This window comes from Chelon labrosus, assembly GCF_963514085.1.
Source record: "Chelon labrosus genome assembly, chromosome: 3".
Taxonomy (NCBI): Eukaryota; Metazoa; Chordata; class Actinopteri; order Mugiliformes; family Mugilidae; genus Chelon; species Chelon labrosus.
In genome coordinates this window covers 17493116-17515632 of record NC_140339.1, presented here as the reverse complement: position 1 = coordinate 17515632, position 22517 = coordinate 17493116, and the positions used below count along the sequence as shown (strand labels likewise).

The 22517-nt window shown below is 40.8% G+C and overlaps 1 protein-coding gene across 1 annotated transcript; it reads left to right on the top strand.

Annotated features, from left to right (window-relative positions):
* Positions 1-4797: 4797 nt before the first annotated feature.
* Positions 4798-21803, top strand: LOC311485710 (protein mono-ADP-ribosyltransferase PARP6; the record flags this gene model as incomplete). Its single annotated transcript, XM_084541292.1, has 21 exons — positions 4798-4905; positions 7391-7485; positions 7666-7726; positions 7926-8016; positions 8183-8249; positions 8370-8519; positions 9636-9786; positions 10110-10241; positions 10652-10747; positions 11026-11118; positions 11330-11455; positions 11658-11723; positions 12014-12081; positions 12963-13011; positions 13164-13276; positions 14561-14633; positions 16256-16325; positions 17155-17234; positions 17494-17557; positions 17921-18005; positions 18483-21803. 21 exons carry the CDS (start codon positions 4798-4800, stop codon positions 18583-18585), a joined length of 1941 nt encoding a protein of 646 aa, XP_084397418.1. The 3' UTR covers positions 18586-21803.
* Positions 21804-22517: the final 714 nt, after the last annotated feature.

Sequence of the window (22517 nt, the reverse complement as noted above, 5' to 3'; positions counted from 1 at the left end):
TGAAAAATAGGTACACGTGGGTACACAGCTGTATCAACCACGTTAATGATTGACTTGTCAAATACGTGATTTATTTCAGTATAACCGTTGTTCAAAATCAGGAAATTATATATATATAAAAAAAATAATAAAAAAGTCGCGGAAGGATACGCAGCTACAAAGAGGAAGTGCTTGGTAAAGTTAAGGAACCAATCGGAGCGCCAGAATGCATCAGTAGAGAAGGACTCCGACATGTGACTGTTGAGAGCGTTTGGTAACTTCCTGAAAAAAAATTTAGTGGTTTTTTTGGTACACCTACTCAGTGCCTTGCTCATTTCTACGGGCCTCATGTGAGATGCAAATTAATAATATCAAATGACAGACTCCATTATCATGCTGCGGATGTGCAAATCGTCGACTGCCGAAATGGTTGATGGGAAATATCCTTTAAACATGCTGCAGTATACGGTAACCGTCCTGTAAGCTATCAAAACATTGTTTAAATTCAGTTTAAAAGAACGGATACAAAAGTTATGCTGTTTGTTGCTTTCAATACCATTAGTAGCTCACAGCCACTTAATGGATGGTAGAGGGGCACATCAATGAGGACCCTCTGGGTACCAGACCTCGACACAGTGCAGTGTGCGAGGCTATATCCCCATCTAGTGCTGAAAAATAATATGGCAGTTTTTACATGTTTTCCAGTGCCTTGCACTTTTATATAACACAGTTGTCAAAACGCATTCTTTAAAATATAAATATCTGAAATAGATATTCACAAATAATTTAAGCAGTATTTAAGGTATTTCATTTTTCAACCGCATTACATATTTTAAGTACAAACTATAGCTCAAAGTAGCCAGTTATCACACCATCATACAAAGTTAAATGCTTATTTTATCACTACAACTCATTAGATTGTATTTCCACATTACCTAATGGTTCCACCATTCAATTAAATAATGGCCTACAGTAAATACTTATGTAATGTTTGCATGTCAGACACTACAGTGTTTCCCGGGATGATTATTGTCATAATCAGCTCTGCCAAAGAGACGGTAGACAAACCCTCTCCTATTCCTTTTGTTATGTTGTTCTCACCTGTTCACAGTTGTGGTGTTAGCACTGCTGCTTCCACTGCCCATGCTGATGTCTCACTGACTGCCGCCTGCCCCTGCCTAGATCCTCTCCAACTCCAATATTTAAGGCCAATGGACACACCTGTCCAGGTGAGGACCAAATATGCCATCCAGTCTCTCTCTCTCTCTCTCTCTCCACTGGCCAAGCTCCTGGCTGTCAGTCAGCATTAATGGCTGCTAACCCCTGCACCACAGGGTAGGGTAAGACACTGTGGGAATATGCTCAGATAAATCTCAGAGATGATCAGGCAGGACAAGCTAATGCTTCTAAATATGTTACTGCATAGTATGGCTACTGCTAACAATGAATACAAGGTCCAAACACACTAAAAAAGCTCACAGAAATAGTAAATAAGTAAATAATAGTTAATAAGCTTGTATAGTGATTACATAATGAGCATATTATGGCAATAAAAAACAAAACAAAATGCACAATAAAAATGAAGTAGAATGGGAAACATTAGGAACCATAGCTGACAATTAACTAATAGTGTTTGATATAATTTAATCTGAAATATTGGGCTCTTTTTCAAAAAAAGCATTGCAAATGCATACAATAGTGAGAACATAGGGAAAAAGGCGCTAAAATTATGACTTATTTAATGACAGTATTCAAGTACCTGAAACCACGATGACACTAAACGATGTGCCTCTTATTTTGCGTTATTAAAAATCTTAAAAGATTTTAATTTCTTCTTAAACTCCAGACTGCATCCACACATTGGACAGACACTTGGCCAAGCACCTGTTCATTAATCTGCGTATTCTTTAGGTCAGTTCTTAAATAGATACCTTGGGATAATGAGGGTAAAGACTGATTATCTCAAAGACCTTAGCATTGTCTCCTGCATGCTCACGATGACACAGTGCATTGTGGACACAGCAGGTATTATCTTTGGATAATGTTATGTGAAGATGACACAGAAACATAATTCTTCCTGTTTTAACAGAATTCAAATTTTGAATATTAACCGAGTGTAACATAGTGCATGCTGTGCAACCATTGCATTAAGCTAATATGTATTTATTTTTTATTTTTTAATAAAAAACGTAAGAAATAATCCTCTTAAATATCAACCAGGAGTGGCCTCCAAAAAACACATCAATGGACACTGGTTTATGCAGCCACACACAGAGACAATTCACACAGAGAGACAGATACAGAGCACAGCCATTTTTTCCTCTTATTTCTCAGCAGCAGTGCAGTCAGCTGCAGGTCACATGACCAGCTTGCCTTGTCTCACTGAGCATGCCCAGACCCCTCAGTGTTGTCAGGCAAAATATAAGACAGCAGTAAGAGCAGAGATCTGCAATAGATAAACACACAGACCCGCACACACCAGCTGGCTTGCTCCTGGACACACACCGCAAGCATCGAGGGGCAGACGCTTTAGAGTCGGAGGATCGTGGCTCTGGTTTCTCTGCTGTCTTATTTTGATGGGTATATTGTCATCTATCATTTCAGTGGAAAACAGCCACCGATAGAAAGAGAGGCAGGTGTGCCCTTTAAGGGGGGGAGAAGGAGCAGCTGAGGCAAGGACAGCATCCGTGTCTCCATCCCTCTCTGGAGGTAAGTGTGGATGGATCTGGGGTGGGGGAGCAGAGCATGGGGGGAGGGGAAAATCCGCCTGACTGCATCTGTGTTTGTGCTAAATAGTTATCAGAAGGAGGAATAGGGACGATGGTGAATATGTGTGTGTGTGTGTGTTGGGGGGGGGCTCAGTTTGTTGCTGAGTCTATTGGTATGTGAGACGACAGAGGCTACGGGAATGGAGGGGAGTGGAGGGGGGGGATGTAGATGCTAGCAGGGCTGAGGACATGGCAGGCGCACAGAGAAAAGGACAGGGGATGAAGAAGGAGACGTGGTTTTGACGAGGGAGTGAGGCAGCGTTCAACCAGTGTTCAAGCAGGGTGCAGCTGATGTCGGGGAGGATGCTTTCAGGCGAGAAAGCAGCCAAATCATAACACACACAGACAAAAGAGGACACACATTCATAATCAGGACAACAAATACACAGCGTGAGGAGTATTTAGTGTTGGAAATTCCTTTTCACTGCAGCAAACAAAGAGAAAAGGATTCGTTTAATTATAAAGGCCTATATATATATATATATATATATATATATATATAAGGATAGACGTCTTCTTGCATGTCTGTTTTGTTATGCAGCACTAAGCTACGTTGCCATCCATTCTTTGTTTGTCCTCGTCATAGAATCCATCACTATACTGCAGACTCTTCATTATGTTGGTTTGATGTGCACTAGAATATGTGATTTGTGGTTTATTTCATGATGCTGCAGCGTGAAATACGCCACTCATCTGCGTCTGCAGGTGGTAAACGTACCATCCTCATTGTTTACATGTCTAACACCAAATGTCATGGGCATGTGTCATGTCAGTGTCGGTGTTGATCGCAATTTGTCTTGTCATTATCATTATTTGTTTTTTTATCTCTAATTCTACACCATATAGATGTTTTTTTCCCCATCACGTTTGTTAGACAACGTTAACAGTTGTAACTGTCCCTTTAAAGACAGCCATTATTTTCTCATGTTGTCTCATGTAGCCACAATAGTCTCCTAAAATGGTCACCCAGGAAATTATGTTTCATAAAACATATCAGCCTTGTCTTTGCCTTTACTTTACTTGTCATATAGTAGTAATGTAAAACAGGTGCTGTAATATCAGTAGATGTGCTGTTTTGGCTGTGCGTGTTTAAAGGTGTACCAACCTCTCGTGCTTTAATATCAACAGATTAAGTTCTTGTGGGGTGGTGGTGGGGGGCAGACAACGAAATGGAGACATCCTGAGTACTGAACGTACAGCACATATCACCCACACATTCTCTCTACAGTGATTAATGCCACTCGGAAAGGAGGCAGAGATGGCTGTTGCTAGGATACATGGCAAGGTGAAGTGCAGACGATTTAAAGAAAAGAGGAGGAGGGCACCGTTTACAAAGCATGGCATCACTGGCAACGGCCTCTTTGTTTCACGTGTGTGTCGATGGCTGAATCTTATTACTCTGTTTTTCCAAGGCTGTGTAATTCTGAGGAGGGGAGGAAAGAGAGGCGGTCAGTCAGAGCTCCCCGGTTTTCCGTTCTCGTTCATTCCACCTGGGAAAAAAAAACCGGCTGCAATGGTTGACAGTAGTCAAAGGCCCAAACCTGTCTGAGAGAGCCCTATGAACAGCAGACCCAATGGTAAGAAAGCTGGGATCCTATTGGTGTAATCACTGCATATGATTTGGCAGTGTCAGACATTCATTGATTTATGTTAGATTTAGAAAGTTGTAAATTTAATGAAATTACACTTCTTTGTCTGCTAATAAAAGTGCAGACCTCCAGTAGACATTGAAATATTATAATAGCCTAATATATTAAATAATTCAGTTCTGGGTTTAAGGCTCGGCTGAAAATGACAAGAGACATTCTTTTAGATATAAAAATAGATATTTTTGTTAACTCGTGCTTTTCATCGTCGGTTGATTATTCTTCTGGAGGTTGAATTTAGAGAAGATCCTGTCTTCTGCACATAAATCACGCCTCTTTGTCTCTCCCTTTGAGATGCTATATAAAGCAGTGTTTTGAAGCCCTTGAACGAAAGGGCTAAATAGGGAGATGTGAGATGAAAGGATGATAGAAAGAGGTTGCATTTTCTTTCCGCTCCAGCCATAATGGCCTTTTCACAATGTGTGGGCCCACAGGACATCAAAGGCCAATGTTGGACAGACGAGGAGTCGGACGGGGAGAACGAATCGGAACAGTTTCTGTATGGCATTCAGGTACAGCAGGCTCTGTTTACCTCTCTGTTAAATATGGTCTTGTCAGAATATTCACGTTGTTTTCAAGCGCGTGTGCTACTTGTGTCTGTGGTTTCTTTTGACCATCGATTTAATTTCAAAACCGTACTATATCACAGATGAAAATATGTCAATACCCCAAACTAGTTCATTAAAATGATCTTCTTTCTTGTTTTTACAAACAGTGTTTTTTACCAAATAGAATAATGAAGATGAGATATAAATATAAATTTAAAAAAAGTCTAAATACTAGAAAACACCATGTCTGGACCAAAGTGTTAATTTTAGCAATTTAATAATTATAAATATCATTTGTTCCAGTGCATTCTGTTGCTATTTTAGCCTGATTGACCCCTTGAGGGCACTTCTGATTGGTCTGCTGACCACTAATGACAGGAGTCCCATAGCAATGAATGGGTACTTATTAAAAGTGAAACGTTGAAAGACTGTTAAGCTATACAGTACTTAAAATGAATAAAACATAAGGAAAAATTAAAAGTATGTTCCCTGACCGGGAATCGAACCCGGGCCGCGGCGGTGAGAGCGCCGAATCCTAACCACTAGACCACCAGGGACATTGACGCATCGCATGCTAACGTTAGGTTTCGTCAACACGTCACCTCTAGTCTCTGTTCTCTGCAGGATTTCAGCGTTTTTCTACCATAATCACATTATTTGTTCAACCTAGCAACAGTAACATAGGAAGTTGGTAAGCAGACCAATCAGAAGGCCAACACATGGGCAAACTGGCGCTGAAAGAGAGCTTATTTATCTTTTGCCAAGCAAGAATAACCCACTTTGATAGAAATCCAGGCGCTAGTTTTAAAGATGTGTTGATCAAGAGGACTTGTGGTCAGAAAACAAGTCAGGGGTCACCAAAATCGTTTAGAATGGTTTTACTGGGGATTACGAATATTCACTGCAAATGTCATGGCAATATTGTTGAGATATACTGCATAGTGCCGAACACATTGGCCAGCTGACTGACATCTCTCAATCCAGATCTCATGGCAAACATTTTAATTGAATGTGAAGCAGGATATGTCACCGTTTTCCAAGGTTTTACGATTGGTCTCAAATATGAACGCATTAAGTGTGCCATTTGCTGCTGAAATACAGTGCAGGATCTGGAAATGTAGTATTTTCTTCTCTAAGTATCTTTTTTCCCCCCATACTGCTTTCATCCTACGCAGCCTTAAGCATCAATCCCTAGTAACACTTCCAATGCCATCATTTCATGTATCGTCTCATAAAGTTCATTGCTTCTCTCAGATCTTAATCTGTTAGTTATCCTTTTTCTTTTTTTTTTTTTTACTGTTATCTTCCAAGTCTTTTGATTGAAATGTAAATCCAGTCTGGGACGTAAAGCTCATTTCAGAGCAGTCAGGGAACATGAAAGCAGTGTAGTCAAGATAAGGACGAAAGTGTGGGATCTTTTCTACACACTCTGAGCCGAGGAGATGAGAGCCCGACTTCAAGTCTAGACTCTAGGAACATGGGGTCAGATATTATTATAAATACTGGGAAATGCTCTTTTTAGGGTAAATGTGCGGAGGCGACCAAACTAAATACTATATATTAAAATGTAAACCAAGAACTGCAAATTAAACACACATAAAATAAATGACATCTCATGTAGTCAAACCCATTGCGTTCAAGATGCAACATCACTTTCTTACAGTTTTAGAAATGAACAAATGTCAATCTGTGTAATGGCTTTGCTAACATACAATGACTCTGATGTTGTGTTAAAGATAGGAAAGGCTAGTCAGTTACACAGCCACACATAATCGATACTGAGTTAAGTCTGATCGCTAAAACTAACTGGTAGAAACCTTCTAGCAGTACAAATGCAAACTAACACAAACAATGGCTGATCTATTGTGTGCAAACTGCAACAGCGTCCCCTTATATACAGTATACTGCAAATTGTATACAATTTAAGTGCAATCATTTGAATATTGCTAATGAGTGATGCCGGAGTGCACCTGAATGACGCTCCACCACTTTTTTCCCCCCAAAGTTAGGAAATAGGACATTCTCATAATCCAGTTGGTATTTAAATATGTATATATTTTTGTGTGTTAATTGATTCATGACAGCAGCTCATCCATTGAGAAACAATCTAATGACACATTTCATCTTAAATGCTGGTGGTGGCTGTATACCACTAAATAATATGCAAAAAAAAATATGCATTTATCTCATTTATAAGATTTGGCTGTATGATCAATAACAATGTGGTTGACTAATTGTAATTTAATGCTTACATGACCTTAAAAATGAGCCACAACTTAACTGTGTGCATGCGTCATGGGTGCACTCCAGTACCTCAACCCTTGGTGAAGAGTACTTGATTTTATGTCATGGAGTTGTGGGGTGTTTGGGTTATGTGTGAGAAAAAAAGTTCGGGAACCATTGAGAATTCACTCACTGCTATAACTGTGACCAGTGCTGCTTGTTGCAGGGGACCTGTGCCGCTGACCTGTACCGCCATCCTCAACTGGATGCAGACATCGAGGCAGTAAAAGACATCTACACAGACAGTGCTGTCTCTGTCAGGTACGGCACAGATACACACACACATTCACACTATTATGAATGTTACCTTTGTTTTATTTGGCACCATTTGGCAAAAATAACCCTTATTTTTCTCCCTTAGGGGATAATCACTTAAACGGGTTAGCGCTTTCCATTATTTATGATGAATTAACTGTATCTGTTTTATGTGTTTCTGAACAGGGAGTATGGAACCATTGATGACGTGGACATCGATCTGCATATTAACATCGGTTTCTTAGATGTGAGTCAGCATTCCCCTTTCACTGCCTCCTCCGACTTTGCTCATTACTATTCTGACACTGACATTTTGCAAAGTAACACATCATTTATAATGCATCGTGTGCTCATAATTTATTCATGTAATGAGAAATGGCCCTAATTAGGATGCTAACTCTGTATATTTGTGTGTATGTGTGTATGTGTGTGTGTGTCTGACTCAGGAGGAGGTTGCGACAGCTTGGAAAGTTATCAGAACAGAGCCCATTATTCTGAGACTGCGCTTTTCTCTTTCTCAGTACCTCGATGGACCTGGTGAGTAAAGATGTCAGTGTGGATGTTGGTTTTCTGGGAGGGACTTTAGGTATTTGTGCCACTCACTGAGCGTGGGAGGTGAGTACACTATGTGCTATACAAGAGGGAGAGTGAAAGAAAGAGTCCGTGTGTATATTGTGTAATCATGTTAGTCATCTTTACTCAGAGCCGTCAGTAGAAGTGTTCCAGCCCTCAAATAAAGAAGGCTTCAGCCTGGGCCTACAGCTCAAAAAGTAAGCACATGCTTTTAGTGAATTTAATCCTATAAAATATGAAAACATAGGTGTTTTTGGGTGTACTGGAAGCTCAATGAGGGTCACTCACATTTGTTCCTTCCTGGCTGTCAATGACAGGATCCTGAGTACGTTCACATCACAGCAGTGGAAGCACCTCAGTAATGAGTTCCTCAAGGCCCAGCAGGAGAAGAGGCACAGCTGGTTCAAAGCCGGAGGAACCATCAAAAAGTTCCGTGCCGGGCTCAGCATCTTCTCCCCTATCCCCAAGTAGGTCTCTTCCTCCCCCTGTAGCTTTTTCAAGGCATCTAAACATCCAGTAATCCAGAATCCAAGCATGTAGTGATAATTTGTCACACCCATGTTTGTATTATCTGTCCATAATATACTTACATAATACAGCAGGAAATGGAAGATAATCAGATTTTGGACAGGCAAAATGTCACTTAATAGAAAATCTGCTTTTTTCACTTTTTAAAATGTTTAATGAAAAAAGCAGCAAGCTGTAGATTAACTATCCAGCCATAGGTGATGGACGACTGTTCCCAAAGACACTTTTTCACACTGTTCATTTTTGAGAATATTTTATATGGAGGTTTAGAGTGTAATGTTATATGGCATTGTGCACACGTAATGATTTAGGATTCAGTCTAGACGCCTAGATCACAACAGGTCACAACATTTGATAGCTAGCATTTTTCTTTTCCATGAAATAGAAAAGATAGTGATGGACATTCTTTGCGATGGGCTGCCTAAAAAACGTGAACTGCATCAAAGAAGACAAGCGGGAGAAAGCAAGCTCTGACACAGCATTGTGCACACTGACGCAAATTCAAAATCAACTTATTTCCCCTTAGAGGGACCTGCTCTCCTCAGCCTCTGTCTTACTCTTTGACAGTTATGGGTGCACAGGGATTGAATTCCTGCCCACTCGATGGAGGTCAGCTTCACTAACTACTAGCCTGTCTTGACGTCCTCACAACTTGACAGGAGTCTCATGTCATGAGGGTACATGGATAATGTACTGAGAGCAACGGTAGAAGGGAACACTGGTTCTTGTATTTTAACAGTTAGTGACTTGAGCTACTGTCTCAGCAGATTTCACTTGCGCTAGCTTGTACTGTTAGTGCAGCATTAGTGACTTGAGCAGAGTGTGCATTTGTTCAACAACTGTCCCTACTGATCACACTAACTTATTGCAGTATTTACCAAATATGACCATTATATTATGAGGTATTATATAACTTGTTTTATCCTTTAAAGCTAGATACTCTGTGCCTTGAAGCCGAACCCTCCACAAGCTTACGAATACTTGACAACGTTTGTATTTCCTTGTCTCATAATAGACATTTTCCGTGACATGCTGTGTACTTTGGTCTTTGCCAGATCTCCAAGTTTTCCTCTTATCCAAGACACGGTTTTAAAAGGGAAGCTGAGCGTACCTGAGCTGAGAGTGACGCGCCTGATGAACCGCTCAATCTCGTGTACCATGAAGAACCCTAAAGGGGAGCTCTTCAGCTATCCGCCAAATAGCCAGGTCAGTGCTCGTCTGAACAAATCAGCATTTCCCGTCTCTGGCTTAATTTGTTTGAATTAAATTCCACTGTCCTTGCACGTATTTGCCTTTAATGTCTGTCACTTGCACGTTGTGGCGTTAAAAATCACCCACAATTCAGTACGATTTCTGTTCTGAATGCACTGTTTATTGTTGTTTTTTTGTTCCACTGTGTTCAACTCTGACCCTCTCCTCAGTCACCCGCCACCTGCACTGTTCCCACCTGAGTCTTTTCCCCCCACCCTTACAGTAACGTGGCTGGTGTGCCCTTTCCCATAATGCTTTGTCTTCACTTGACTCATCAGACTGTGGCTGTCCCGGCGGCCAGGGCCCCAGCGCAGATTACCACGAGGCAGCTGATTGAATTGTTTTTCTCATCCCAGGCGGGTGGCCACTGCAAGAACATCCCTACCTTGGAGTATGGCTTCTTAGTGCAGGTTAGAGCACGAGGAAATATGAGCACTTGAAAAGGCACTTAAACACCCTGTCTCAGTCAATGGGCTATTCTTAACAAGAAAGTAGGTGGAGCACTTCTGGAGTAATAAAATATCCTTTAATCATAGCAGTGCCTGCAGAGTGATTTATAAATGTCTCCTTGGGACTTTCTCAGTGTTAGGTATCTCTGTATGTAAGCAACAATAAAGGCCCAGTATGTAATCTGGCTTTTCTATTAGCAATTCCTTGTGGAGATTGTGTTGATGCCCGCTGGGCCCAAATATCTTTCTAGGATTCTGTAGCAGATTAAATGATCCAAACAATCCTGCCAAACTTGTGTTTATTCCTGTGTACGTCAGTGCTGCAAATAGGATTTATAACCGGGAACACCACTGTGCTTCTCTCCTAACAGATAATGAAGTACTCAGAACAGAGGATCCCCACGCTTAACGAGTACTGCGTGGTCTGTGACGAACAGCACGTCTTTCAGAATGGATCCATGCTGAAGGTATCACACACACAAAAAAGGAGCATATGAATTTAGAACAGGTTAAAGAAACCCTTTTAAACCAGTGGAAAAAAAGAATCACTACTAAATCTCACCTACGTCATGTCTTACTCTTTCAGTAATGTGATTCTGTTAATGGATTTGCCAATAAAGGAGTGAACAAGAGAAAGGAGAATGTGTGAATGGATGTACTTTTTATTGTACAGTAGTACCCACTGAAACAGGAGTGGTTTCATCCCTCTTTGTCTGTGTGTGTGTGTGTGTGTGTGTTCACGCAGCCTGCTGTGTGCACCAGGGAGCTGTGTGTGTTCTCCTTCTACACTCTGGGTGTGATGTCCGGAGCTGCAGAGGAAGTGGCAACCGGAGCGGAGGTGAAAACAATAGATAGTATTAACCATAATTCCCTTTGGATTTTAGATGGAAAAACATGTTCCAACAACACGTAAAAACTACAAATAATCAAAATTCATTGTAGTTTATATTGTAGTTATTGGAACCAAGGCAGGTTCTACTGACAAAAAGCATCAAAAGGATCTCCTGCTAATGCTCTAAAATGTAAATGTAAAATCACTCTTTTCCCAGGTGGTGGATCTACTTGTGGCTATGTGTCGAGCTGCTCTGGAGTCTCCCCGTAAGAGCATAATCTTTGAGCCCTACCCATCGGTCGTTGATCCCAATGACCCCAAGACTCTGGCCTTCAACCCAAAGGTCAGCATCTATCTAAATGAATACTTAAAAAAACCAAACACAAACACAATACTTTGAATCAAAACCAACTGCTGCTGCTTCTAAAACGTATGTTTAACTAAGCCTAAGCAAACCCTTACATCTCCAAGTGATTTTAGACTTCTGTTTGTTGTTCCCTCTCTCATTGCATACAATGGATGTTTGGCTCAACCGATGAACACAGAAGAAGAATTATGAAAGACTGCAGAAAGCACTGGATAGTGTTATGTCTATCCGGGAAATGACCCAGGTAAAAGGAGAAGGTGGGAGGGAAAGAGGGGCAACTGTGTATAGTACACTGTCCTTTATTTGTCAGACTGAGCTGCAATGGTGGGGTCTTGTTATACGTAATATAGTGACGTCAGCTCTGTCCCACTCTGCCTCTTCATCCACCGTGGCAGCACTGCATCTATACTATTAAACTGTCAATATGAATACCGTTATATATCGTTTATATCACACGTTTAAATATGAACGCTTGCTCATTTGGTTTTGGGAAGAAACATCTGAAAACAGCACATGCATGTGTGGTTTTTCCAGGGCTCATATCTGGAGATCAAGAAACAGATGGACAAGCTGGACCCTTTGGCTCATCCCCTGCTACAGTGGTGAGTGGAGAGGATCTGGTCCAAAAATAGATTTAGTCTGCTTTGTATGTTTGCAGAATTTGACTTCATGCTGCTCATCAGCAGAGAGCATGTTAAACCTTCAATATTGCGTAAAAAATCATGGACAGCACAATAATGCTCAGGTCTTTTTTTTAGGGAACACATTTTGACTTGTTGGAGCAGGAAAAGTATAGCTGTAAATAATACTTTTAATTATGGCTGAACATTGTTTAGCTGTTTTGGTTTCAGGGTTCCTGTGTCGTGCATGCTGGCTCTGTGTCTTTGGCTTACTGGGACACTTTAGAAGAATGGCTCATTAATGATGTGTTGTCTCCTATCCTTGGAACCAGACAAATCTGAGAGCTTATATTTCAATTGCTCTGGCAGAATGCGTCTGGCTCAGCTCCTGTTCAAACAGATTTCCACCTGGCCTTGTCCGTGCCTAGCCAGTCACTGCTGTTTATCTAATATCGACGGGTTTAATACGATGACTGTGCAGAGGCGTGCCACTGAGACACTTTTGTCCAAGTCAATTGTAGATCTGTCAATGATTGCTCTGCCAAAAGCTTATTTCTGCATGCTGTAGCGCTCAATGCTACTGCTCTGATTGGTTGTAGGTCTGTCCAACTTCATGTAGTGGCATTTTGGTCCATAGTTGCTGAAAACAAGAATGGGCAGACAGGCTACATACTAATTCACATTTGCACATTTGTGCAAATGCACAAATGCCAGAGATGCCAGGTGGTCTGTCCCAGCATTGAAAAGTCAAAATGTCTGCTGTGAAACAAAGCCTGTTGTGTTTTAAGTGGTAGCACATGGTTGGAGAATTTCAATTCTGTTACGGTTTGTTACATTTTTATCTCCTCTCTGTGTTTCTGCAGGATTATTTCCAGTAACAGATCACATATTGTCAAGCTTCCTCTCAGTAGGGTAGGAAACCAGAATAACATCCTGTCAAGTCTCCATTATCAAATAAATAGTTTTAATATTACACTGTGTAATTTCATGGTTTATACTCATTCTGTATCTGTCTCTTTGTGTCTCTCCCTCTCTCACTCATCCTTCTGATCTCATTCTAATAGCAACTAAAATTCATGCACACATCCCACCAGTTCCTGCTGCTCAGCAGCCCCCCAGCCAAGGAAGCTCGTTTTCGCACTGCCAAGAAGCTGTACGGAAGCACGTTCGCCTTCCAGTGAGTTACACCTTCCATTAGCCGACATGATTTTCATTCGATCAAAACTGTTTTCATTGAACGACTTTGAAAGATTACAGCTTCGCTATATTGCTATGATTACGGCTTTGGGTTCTTATAATGTGAGAAATCACATGCTGTTAATAATTGATCTCAAATCAAGCATAGTCGCCAAAATCCATGCATAATTTAGCATTAGAACAGAACGCTCTGTCCAACATGAACGTGTCTTAGTGTAACACCTGGTCATTTTGCTGTGGATGAAGGGGCAACTCTAGCAGATTTTTATGGAACCATAACAAACAACAGCACAGAGCAGCGGCCATTCTCTTGGACAGAGAAACCACCTTTCTTAGCCAGCACACGGAGCCAGCAATATCTGCGAGATAGACATTTGTACTGTAGCAGATGGGGCTCTGCTGAATATTTTAGATACACACGACCCATCTGGGCACTTGCTGGGTACAAACAGTGCTAACAGTCTTCTATGCTGGTTAATACTACAAATTTAATCATTCTCAACAGAAAATGTCAAATATTTAATTTAGCCTGGAAGACATAATTTTTTATATCGGTATAAAAAGATATGCACAAAATATAAATACAGAAAATCCGCATTTGATGAGAAGTTCTCACTGAGAACTTTTCCATGTGGGTCTAATTAGAAATGTGGGAGCAAGGACTTGATACTGCTTCAAAATGAGTTAAAAATAACAGCACTCACGGCCCCGCTGTGTTTTATTTTAAGACGGCGCAGGTACCTGCATTGGGAGAGGCAGTCAAATAACCTGTCCTGTGCGGAAACGCAGCAATGATTGGTTGTCATCCTTGATCCGCGTCTTTTAATACTTTATTTTTAAATATTGAACGATAAAGTCTTGGAAGACTGTGATGGTGTAAATAGATGACTGACGCAGCTCCTTTGTGGCTGAGAGCTAGAATAATCTCTCTTTGTTAATTTGTGTTGTACATTTTACAAAACACTGTAAAAACTTATCACATGCAATTAATAATACATTTTTTAGTGATAGAACTTTTGCTTGCAGCAGCTACACATTTCAAAATAGATATACTGAAAGAAGAAAAGCTGTTTGTATTTAAGATATTACATTTTTTGACAGCATATTTTACCAAACTGTGGGTTTACTGGAACACTCTTGAACAGCACGAATCAAGCCACTACACATGAGTGGTTGCACACTTTGATCCGGGCTGTTTAAATTCACACAGCACTTTGTTTTATCTTTCCTCTCTCGTCTCTCCTTCTCTCTACACTTGCTCTAGTGGTTCCCATATAGAGAACTGGCACTCTGTTCTGAGAAATGGACTAGTCAATGCCTCTTATACCAAACTGCAGGTACGTAACCCTGGCAGTTGGCTGGAACTTATGATGCATCTCTTCTCGGACAGTGAACCTGCTCTCGCTCAAAGCAGGGCCGCTGTCCGGCTGATTCATTTTTGCAGTTAATGGATGCCAGCTTCCCTTTCGTCAGCTTTGCAATTGGCATTTTAGCGAGCAGGGCACACTGGGAGACTTCCCCTGGCTAATGTCGGCCACTTTCTGCCTCCTCCGCCGGCAGCAGCAGACAGCACAACCCTTCCTGTTGTGGGACATAGGGAGCGGGCTGTGGTGTCAGCTGTGACGTCAGCAGACTGCCTGTGTGCCCTGTTGGGGTAAACCACCTAGAGCACTGAGTAGACTAGGTCTGAAGCTGAAGGATGCAAAGGACCAGCTCGGAGGTAGTGAGTAATGCCTTCCTTGTGGTGAATAGGGTTCTCTGTTGAAGGTTAGTAACTGGCAACACTCATCCGTCAACGTAGCCACAAATCTTTAATTGAGTTGATTTAAATCTGAGTGGAACTATACAGATAATATCAAGGAAATAGGAATAAAAACGGTACCATCTATCCAAAATACAGTATATTCCTGTTTTATTAATTTCTGCAGCCATCTTTTTATTGTTCTGCTAAGGTTGTGACCCAGGTCTGTAAAAGAGAAATTAATAAAGCAATAAAAGACGAGTTCTGCCGCAGCAATGTCTCATTTGCACAATAAGGCTTGATAATGACTGCTTGGAGATATATCGGCATGTCCTGAGAGTAGATTAAACACACTTAAATCTGAAGTCTCGAGGATCTTTGAAACGTTCTCGTCGGCCGTGATTGCTCCATCGCGCTGATGTGTTTCATTTATGCCTTCTTTGTTCTCAGCTTTTTGAACTCTCCATCTTTGATCTCGACTCGGTGCTCGCCCGCCTCCCCCTTCTCTTCTCCGTCTCACCTTGAACACTGACACCCTTCCTCTGTCACTGTGTCTCACAGAAGGAGGAGGACTGAGTCAGCCTTCAGCTCGAGCCGTCGCACAAAACCTCTCGTCTATTGTTCCTTTTCATTCCTTCCAGATGTGCCATGTCCTGACCTCCATCTCCCTCATGTGTTCCCAAACCATCAAGCTCCTCTTGGTTCTTCCTCTTATTTTATGGGCACTTGTTCATATTACACCTGCAGTCCTTCTGTTTTCTTCACTGCGGACATCCATGTGTGAATTATAATCATATTGTATTATGGTTACCGTCACACTGGCATACACCTCATATGTCATTTGTCATGTGAGAACATTGTAAGCGTACATTTCACTCACAAAATTATAGAACATCAAAAGAACTCTTATATTCAGGAAAATGAAAAGTGTGACCGAAATATAAGGACTGTTTTACAACCCTAGAGTAATATAACTATATTTTCTTTCATTGATATCAACTGTCCACCATTTGGATTATTGTCTTTATGTGTGTATATATATATATAGTGTGCTTGCTTGATGGGGTTTGCCAGGTAGACTTAAAGACTTTACTGAGCTTTCCCGCTTTGGTATGAATTACGCTGTATGTGCGAGTACATCCATGTGTGAATATGTACGGTTGTCCTGTGCAACTGCTCAGTGACCCTTCCTTCCTCCCTGCTCTTCTCAAACCCAAGCTGCATGGGGCAGCGTATGGAAAGGGCATCTATCTGAGCCCCATCTCCAGCATATCTTTTGGATACTCAGGTAGGAACGGCTCATTCCTCGCCATTCAGACCCCCACCGGCCCCCCCTCTCGCTTTTTTCCCCACCATGTTCACTGAGTACCCTCTGTGTCTGTAACATGGCCTGACTGTCATCCTGGGACACTCCATTTTCATGTGTGGGAGATCTTCATGTTACCCTACTGTGGTGTGGTGTGTTGTGTGTCCATTTTGGGTGCTGGGCCTGGGGCCTCTGAGCTTGTGTGCCACCTTCCATACCTACCATATTTTGTGGCTTTGTGAAACAGGCCTGTCAATGGACTTGTGTGTGTGTGTGTTACTTTGTGGTACGTTGGCTTTTTATATGGTTTTCTTTTTGCGGGGTTGGGGAGACATTTATTTGGACTTCAGTTCCTACAGTGGTAGGCTGATTTGGTGGTGGTCGTGGTTGTGATATCAGGCCATCAGACTGCCAGTGTCCCAATGGCAATTTTAACTGGTCCCAACGTGTTGAATGGGTACAGCATTTCTGAATCACATTTGGGTTGGTGTCCAATAGATATGAGACTTCCGTGCTACATCTCCAAATGCTTAGAGTATTAATGTTAAGATCAGAACTAGTGCTACAATCTAAGGCACATATCATTTAAATTAGTATAGTATCTGTTTCTTGATCATAAAAAGGAAACGGCTATTCTTGCTGCATTCTCTTTGTTTTTAGTTCTTATTTGGCATTTTTACGTAGCATTTATTTGATAGAAATTTAGTCCAATAATCTTTATACACCAGGAGAAGGTTTTTCACAGCATGACTGACACGAGTTAAGGTTGTTCTGACTGAGGGCCGTTTGCTGGCTTTGCTGCTTCTTGCAGGGATGGGGAAAGGACAGCACCGCATGCCCACCAAAGATGAACTAGTGCAGCGTTACAACCGCATGAACACCATACCACAGGTGAGGAACACAGTAGATCTTCATAAATGACATCATGATTCTGAATGATGGATTTGCATTAAATACAAAGGAGACAAGCACGTGGAACAATTTGAAACCTTAAGAGAAATCAACATGATTCAAGATGACAGATTTTGCTCAAAAGGCAGAACATATTTTAGAAGATTTTTTACATTTAAAACATTGGATGGTTGGATAATTCATTTAGATCATGGTCTTTACTATACCTACTAACTTACTGCTGTATCTTTTTCAACAGAGCCGTCCGATACAATCAAGGTTTCTTCAGAGTCGAAACCTGAACTGCATCGCTCTTTGTGAAGGTGAATGGAGGGCATTAGCACATTTGATTAAAAAAACTATGAAATGAGTCTATCTCAAATGCTTCTGCATTCTTAATCAGTATCTCCATATGGAATATGAAAAACACTTATCTATGAAAATTATTTATAGGAAGGAATGGTCTCAGCAATTATTATACATTATTGCACAACACCATTATTTTAAAGAAACTTTCACTTTAGATAATATCTGAGTTTAAACCCTTAAGCTCAGGTGCATTTTATTTTGTTTTATATAACACAAAAAAACAGCAGTGACACCATTACTATAACCAACACGAAAGTACGCGCAATACAAACTACAATGTATAATTTTGTAAATGTGGTGTGATCTTTTTCAAACAGTTATAACGTCTAAGGATCTGCAGAAACACGGTAACATCTGGGTTTGTCCAGTATCTGACCACGTCTGTACTCGCTTCTTTTTTGTGTAAGTATTCCCCGCAGTTTAAACTGCTTGATAATTTCCACAGAATGAATGCATAGTTATTAGATATTATCATGATGACTCTCATCACTCGTCTGCTTCCTGCTAAACTGTGGTTGTGATGGTTTCATGTCTCATCATCATTCTGAATGACGACTGAATAGATTTAGATGCCGGTCGAATGGTAGTACCGTTCCACTGAATAGGTCAGACTTTCAGTATGATGCTTTCTCTTCACCAGATGGCAACGTCTATTATCATGTTCACTGCTGTTTTATGAGTTTGAAATTAGGTTTGGGGATGGCCTGCAATCAAGCTTGTGGTTGTGTTTTCTAGCATGAAAGGATGGTTGATATGGTTAGTGGTAGTGTCCTGGCAGTGCCTCGTGTAATTTAGTTGACTCTTAGTCAGAAAAAAATAGCAGAAGATAAGGTGTCAAAGGAACTTAACAAAATTATAAAATGTTCTGTATGTGTGCAGGTATGAGGATGGCCAAGTAGGAGATGCCAACATCAACACCCAAGAGCCTAAGGTGCAGAAGGAGATCATGCGTGTGATCGGGACCCAGATCTACTCCAGCTAATTGAGGTTCACCAGCGGCGCTCTGATGCATACGTCTCTCTGGTGGAGGCACACAGGCAGGCAGACAGTTAGAGCCAACGTTTGGGTGAGCTGTCCTCAGGCCTCATACTGAAGGACGAGGAAGCTCTTGAGCACATTATTTCGAAAGTCTTTTTCTTTGTTCCGGTCTTCTCGTTTCCCTCCATTGTTCCTCTTCCCCGAATTGTTACGCATCACTCATTCATTTAACCTTCAGTTAGGTTTTATCCTGGTTTTCTCAGTTCCTGGCATTTACAGACCACTGGTGAAGAAAAAAGGAATTAGTCACTGGACACACGTGTGCACCCTCTTCTGACCTTGGGTTGACTGGGCTTCTGCCTTTTTTTGCTGCATTTTTACTTATCCCTAGGACTAATTATCTCCATTTATCATTCCCTTTGTGAATATTAAAATAGTAAAATAATCATTCCAAATGATAATAGATCCCTTTGTGGCAAATGAGTGATGGATTTACATGCACATAGCAGTTTGTTCTCTTATTGTGTTTGCAAAGTCATTATCTCTCATCAGTTTATTCAATAGTCTTTGACTAATGACACGAATTAGGGTCTGTGACATGGTTATTTGAGGGGCAAGCACTGCTCTGTCATTTTGTCCCTGTCTATTGAATGAAGCTCTCAGAATCCAATAAGCGAGGTGTGGCTGAAATTCACTATAAGCACTTTGTTTTTGATAACATTATGTAAAAAGAAATCCAGCTTTTTTCCAGCTTTTTTTTTTTCTGTTGCAGAATTAAAACGGATTAATGATGCACTTTTGACATTAAAGACCCCAAATATCAAATGAACAAAATTTATTTGAGCTTTTATCTGACAGGACAGAAGTGTAATACTGGTTCATGAGAACCATCGTGGGATCCATTTTGTTAGTATTTTACCATAAACATTTTATTAAATGATGGGCTGGCATCCGTGTTGATCCCGCTGAGAATAAACATCCAACTTTGAAGCTTTTGCCACTTTTAGAGGATTTTTGTACGCTTTTGTTCCCCTAGTCTTCACTCAGCAAGTATGATCAAATGAATAGGTGACGTGTTTTCATCAGTTACACCTCTGTCAAGGTTTTTTTTTTTTTCTGCAATTGAGTTGGAGTTGTATTTCTAGTCCCTCAGTGCTGAGAAAACAGTTGCAAGGAGTGTATCAAAGCTGCAGTGAGTTTGGTTTGATCTGGTGCATGATAGAAGATATGTCAGGCTAAAACTACAAACTTGTCAAAATTAAGGTAAGGTTTACCCATCAACAACAGCAATATAAATATATATAAATGAAATTTAAAAAAAATAGGAGATGTTGATTGGATTAAATCTGTAACCAGCTGCCATCCGCTGCTTATGTTATCTGTTCAAAAAGTACCATAATCTGTCATGTGCCATCATTTTCTTTTAATAGTCTTCATACTTAAAAACCCAGTGGTGGATATCCTATTTCAAAACGAACCTCTCTGCGTACAAACTACACTGACCACTGGGGTCACCAACAAAATCCGCTGTACAGAAAATCATGGACAATTTTCCCAAACTATTTACAAAGGAGTATCCAGTCCGGGTGAGCTCACGTGCTTCTCACCTCCAACCTTGCAGACACTGGGTATTATAGAGGTGCATTCATGTGCGGCTCTTTGATTTCACCTCGGAGAGTGGCTTGTATAGATTATCAGTTAGTCATGTACTGTATGTATGTATGTACGTGTGGCTTTGTATTTTCTTGACATTATAATAGACATTGCACTTATTCAACGTTTGCCTAAACTGGAGAAACTGACTGTCCCCAGACCTGCAGTAAACAGAAAGTGGAGAGGTGATAAGATGAATAATTATGGCATCAGTATGCAGCATCTTTAACATGTCTGTACTAAGATGGGTTTTCATTGTCTCCTGGAGCTGAAACTCTGACTACCGAATGGACTTTGAGGCACTGAAAAGCAAAGAAATTGTAAATAAGGACATTGGAGATGCTCTTGAAATGTATTGCCCGGAAAGAGAATGGCCAATTGTGTTGCGGGACTGCCAATTGTTGTTGCCTGTTTTTGCCCAGAGGTGTGAGTGGTGAGTCTCTTTGAGACTCTATTCTCTCACCGTCTGCCTCTGGTGAGTAATGTTTTCAAAGATGATGTCCATGACAATGATGGTGATTATGATGAAGATGAAAGAAGGCGATGCAGGAAAAAAAAAAAAATAAAGCCTGATTTTGCACAGTTTTACACACAGTCTCATTTTCTTTGATATCTCTGTGGAAAATAGAAGAACCATTAAAAAGAGTTTAGTTTATCTGAAGGAGGGTTGTATGAGGCAGTGTATCACCTACATGAGAGGACGGGTTCCACTTCACTGCTTTGGAGATGTGGACAGGAGTACTAGCATGGAAGCCAAGCAATTAACTGCTGTGGACGGGGTTAGCCACAAAACGTATTTTGTAAAACAAACCCTAGCCCCAGCAAGGGGCCAGTACTGAAGCACAGACGGATCAAACACATTCACTAGGTCCACTGGCACTGGTTGTGTTTTCTTTCACAGCCCTCTTTTCTTGATAAACAAGGTGGACTCAATCACCTCCTGCATCACGGGAGAACAGCTGTATCTGCAGGCATACAAACATCTAACCTAGAACCAAAAGGTTACTCTACAGAACATGGTTCCAGCTCTGACAAAGTAAACTGCTTGTCCCCTGTCGAACTGCTTTTCACACCGGGAGTTAAGTCCACAAGTTGCTGTTGTCAGATAATCTTCTGTCTTCTTGTTGTCCCCACATTGGAAATTTGGCATTGACTAAATACAGTTTATCTGCAGAATTAAAGACAGTTTTTATTCTATACTTAATTCATTGAGCAAGTCAAAGAGAGGTAAGTTCTCACTGTGTTCTGCGATAGGTGACTTGTTCGCTGAAAGAAATCTGTGTAGCAGCGGCCAGTGAGCTCCCCCATGTGGCGAGGGATGATGCAACACAGACAGAATGACAGAATTATGGCGCATACATACTGCACGCAGGTTAACATGTTTGAATAGAAATACATAATTATTACTTATTACATTAAAGTGCTACAACACCAAAGTCACACAGGAGCAGCTATACAAACGGCTACAATATAACAGCTTCAGTTCCTCTTCAGAAAAGGCTGTTCGAAAACAAGGTAAGCAGTGGTAATATTTTTAAAGGAGTGTAGAAGTAAAAATGTAATAAACACCTAAACTGATTATGAATTTCTTTTAGGCCTTATCCAAAGCTGACTCCCACGGTGGTTCATTGCTCGGCATCCTGTACTCCTCCGGGCTTCTCCAAACTGCGTGGCTGTGCTGACCACCATCTATACTGTAGGTAACATACTGATTAAGGCTGAGTAAATCACGCAGCCCCGCTCAAAAGAAACCAAACTATTCCTCTGGCGTGACTATAGAAATGTCTATTGTTCCTAAGGGTTTTGTGCTGGCGTTTTAAGGCAGAAGGGGGCACTATGGCTCCACATAGCAGTCCACTCACTACCTGAGTCTTCTCCTCAGTCTGTTCTTGTCTGAAAACTCAACCAAACTTTTTTTATTTTTTCAGCCATATACATAACTCTCACATGTATAATTACTTTAAAAGGCAGAGTCAACAATGGGTGACTCATAATGTGTAATTAGGGTTTGTACACCTATTCACTGTGAATCACAAGTTGCTTTCTTGGGCTCATTTGACGGCGGAAATCAATTATTTTCAATCACCCTATTATTTTCATAGAGCCATTATGCGCTGCATCTTTTTTTTTTTTTTTTTTTAAAAAGGATATAATTATTCTGCTTTGTGTGTGCCACAAAGCATGCTGCTCTCATGTAAGAAAATATTCTTTTTTTACTGCTTGTCGGGTAAAAATAAAATAAATTAATGCTACCAAGAAAATAGGGTAATTATTATAGAATAG